General features: G+C 60.7%; 1 protein-coding gene across 2 annotated transcripts; it reads right to left on the reverse strand.

Annotated features, from left to right (window-relative positions):
- Positions 1 to 38: 38 nt before the first annotated feature.
- ZNF581 (zinc finger protein 581) lies at positions 39 to 2,757 on the reverse strand. 2 transcript variants are annotated; one of them, XM_059904525.1, is made up of 2 exons: positions 2,481 to 2,757; positions 39 to 1,767 (listed from the first exon to the last, which is right to left on the reverse strand). In XM_059904525.1, exon 2 carries the CDS (start codon positions 1,746 to 1,748, stop codon positions 1,155 to 1,157), a length of 594 nt encoding a protein of 197 aa, XP_059760508.1. In that variant the 5' UTR covers positions 1,749 to 1,767; positions 2,481 to 2,757; the 3' UTR covers positions 39 to 1,154. The 2 variants fall into 2 exon arrangements, with proteins under 2 accessions (XP_059760508.1, XP_059760509.1); XM_059904526.1 differs by lacking the exon at positions 2,481 to 2,757 and adding an exon at positions 2,245 to 2,392.
- Positions 2,758 to 2,811: the final 54 nt, after the last annotated feature.

Genomic DNA, 2,811 nt, shown 5'->3' on the forward strand with positions numbered 1-2,811 from the left:
AGCACAGTGCCTGGCACAAATCCGACACGCGAGGAAAATTCATTGAGAAGGCAGATGTTTATTCAGCTTCTGGCCCAGCTCCACCTGCCTCTCCTCCCATTCTCAGGTAGCTTCCATGCTCTGGAATTTTTGCCAGCCCTTATGAGAGCAGTGCTTTAACCCTGCAGCGGGAGAACCTAAATGTCTGCGCCACCTAGAAAGTCCTGGCCACTCTCCCCTCCTACCCACTTCACACTACGGATAAATTGCAGCCTCAGTCAAAACGTCCAGGGGGAGGCACCTGCCCTAGATCAGTGTTTTTCAAACTACAGGTTCATGCGCAGATAATAAGGTAGAATGAAATCTGGAATTGGCAGTCTTAAAAAAAAAAAAAAAAAGTAGATGGAAAAAAACAGAGATCTGCACATGGCAGAGGTAACTACTGTTAAACCTTTGTTTTGCATATATTGTGTAGCTATATGGGGTTGCCATATAAAATGTTTCTTACAATGGATCGTGGTTTAAAACAAAAAGAAATATTTAAGAACACTCGGCCTATATGACACAGGTGGTCAGGAGCCAACCTAGGAGGAACCCCAGTGCAGGCCAACCTTCCCAGGCAAGCCGAGGCCCAAGTGGGCCAGGCACTTGCTCAGTCTCCGTGCTAGGCAGTCGGCAGAGACACGGTCCCCCAAAACCTCACACGCTCAAAAGTGGAACCTGTGTTTACTGAGTGTCCAGTCTCAGGCCCTGGCTGGGGAGTGGGAAGCAGGTCTGGGGCCCCTTCCCCCAGCATCGCAGGGGGGCCTCAGCAAGATGCTGCCGATTCCTGATGGCCCCCAACCACGGGCTTTCAGGCCCGAGAATTTCAGCACACAGCACTCTGCTCCCTACCCCTCCGGTCAGGGCTCAGCCGTGGACTCGCTGATGTCTCTGAGGTTAGAGGACTCCACTCTGTGCATGTGAGGTCTTTTTCCCATCCTTATCTGCAAAACACTGAGGACCCGAAGATTACTCCTCAAGGCAGGGCTCAGCCTCCCCACGGGGGAGGGGGTCCTGTGTTTGTGTCCAGGGCCCCCGCAGCCCAGCCTCTGGCGCTCCCGGCTGTCTGAGGGCGATGGGAGTCCACGCTCCCCCCAGAATCCCATGGTACCTGAGGTACCCCGCAGCCTGGCTCAGGGATGCTTCCACCGAGCGTGCTTCTGCAGCGTGTTCTGCTCCATAAATCGGCGTGGGCAGTGCGGGCACTGGTAGGGGCGCTCCCCGGAGTGGACCCGGCTGTGCTGGGCCAGCTCGCCCGCCTCTCGGAAGCGGCGAGGGCAGAGCGGGCAGCCGTGGGGCCGCCCGCCGCCCGCCCGGTGAATGGAATGGTGCCGCGCCAGGTGGCTGGCCCGCTTGAATGCCTTCCCGCAGGTGTCACACTCAAAGGGCTTGACCTCCGAGTGGGTGATGCTGTGTCGCTGAAGGTAAGACATGTACTCGAAGACCCGGGAGCACACTGGGCAGCTGTAGCACTTTTTCTGAGCCGAAGCCCCATCGGGCCCGGACTCTCTCTGAGACTCCTCGTCCACCAGCACGGTGTACGGGACGCCCTGGGTGTCTATGAGCAGGTAGTGGTTGGGCCTCGAAGGGGACGAAGCCTGGGGACATCCTGTGGAGGAGGAAGGTCCGGGTTCTGGGGACCCGCCTGTCCGAGGGGGAGGCGCCTCCATGGCCTCAGCGGAGGGAAGCGCCAGGGGCTGGGGGCAGGGGGACGGCAGCACCAGCATCCGGAGGGGTGACTGAGGCCTGGTGGAGGGGAGAGAGGATGAGAAGGTTACAGTAGAGGAGGGAAGCTCAGCCCCACGGGCTCTGTTCTCCCCTCTCTATGTAACCTACTCAGGAATTCTGCAACCCCCGTCCCCCATCTCCTCTCCAGTCCTTCGGCGCTGAACTCTGTGACCCTCTGTAAGGCTCCTAGGCACCCCCTCCTTGAAAAACCTCTCCAATTCTGTTCCACCACCGACTGTACGCACAGGCTCTCTTTACTCTATCTTTCCGCTTTGTGCTCCCCTCAGGTCACGGGTTGCCCGCAGGCCCCACCTAATAGCCCTCCAGGCCTCTCCCTTGTCTACGCCACTGATCCCAGTCTGGGTGTCCGTCCATCCTACATATTCCACCAAGAAGCATTTCCTACCCCCTCTACATGCACTCAGGCCTTCTCAAATGGGCTGCCACGTCGGGAACCCCATGTCCTAACCCGCCCACCTCCCCTCGCCCGGCTACCTGCAGGTTCTCTCCAGTCCGCGCCCATCCACCCCCCAGTCCTGGCAGTGTCCCAGCGCTCTCTAGGGTTCCACCCGCGGCCCGGGCCTTCAAGCCTCTCTACGCAAGTTCTCGGCAGCGCCCTCTCCGAGCCGTCGGGACAGCCCCTCCCCGCCCAGCGTACAGGTACCCGCTCACCCGGCCCCGCCCCTCCCTACGGCCCGCTCCGGCTCCCTCCCGCCTCCCGGCCCCCGTACCCGGTGCAGCAGCCTCTCGGGTCCGGGCGACTCCGGAACGGCCCCGGGCTACTCCCGTGGTTGCAGATGGCGGCGGGTCGGTGGTCTCAGGGTGTCCCCCAAGAGCTGGCGGCGCCGGGTAAGGGGAGAGAAGACCAGGGTAAAGAGAAGAGGGTCAAGGGGAGGGCGGTGGGGGCGGGGCGCCTGGGCCTTCGGGAAACGGCTCCGGCCAGAAACACAGGCCGAGATGAAGGTTCCCAGGTGCTTATGGTCCGGTTTCCATCCCCCAACCCCGCTGCCTGCTTCACCCCGTCCGCCCCCATCGCCCCATACGCAAATAAGAGCCCTAAAA

The sequence above is a fragment of the Balaenoptera ricei genome, chromosome 19 (genome assembly GCF_028023285.1).
Source record: "Balaenoptera ricei isolate mBalRic1 chromosome 19, mBalRic1.hap2, whole genome shotgun sequence".
In the NCBI taxonomy this organism is placed as follows: Eukaryota; Metazoa; Chordata; class Mammalia; order Artiodactyla; family Balaenopteridae; genus Balaenoptera; species Balaenoptera ricei.

What these genes read in the sequence shown, in the direction of transcription:
- ZNF581 (XM_059904525.1), bottom strand. Translation starts at nt 1,748, where the DNA reads ATGCTGGTGCTGCCGTCCCCCTGCCCCCAGCCCCTGGCGCTTCCCTCC.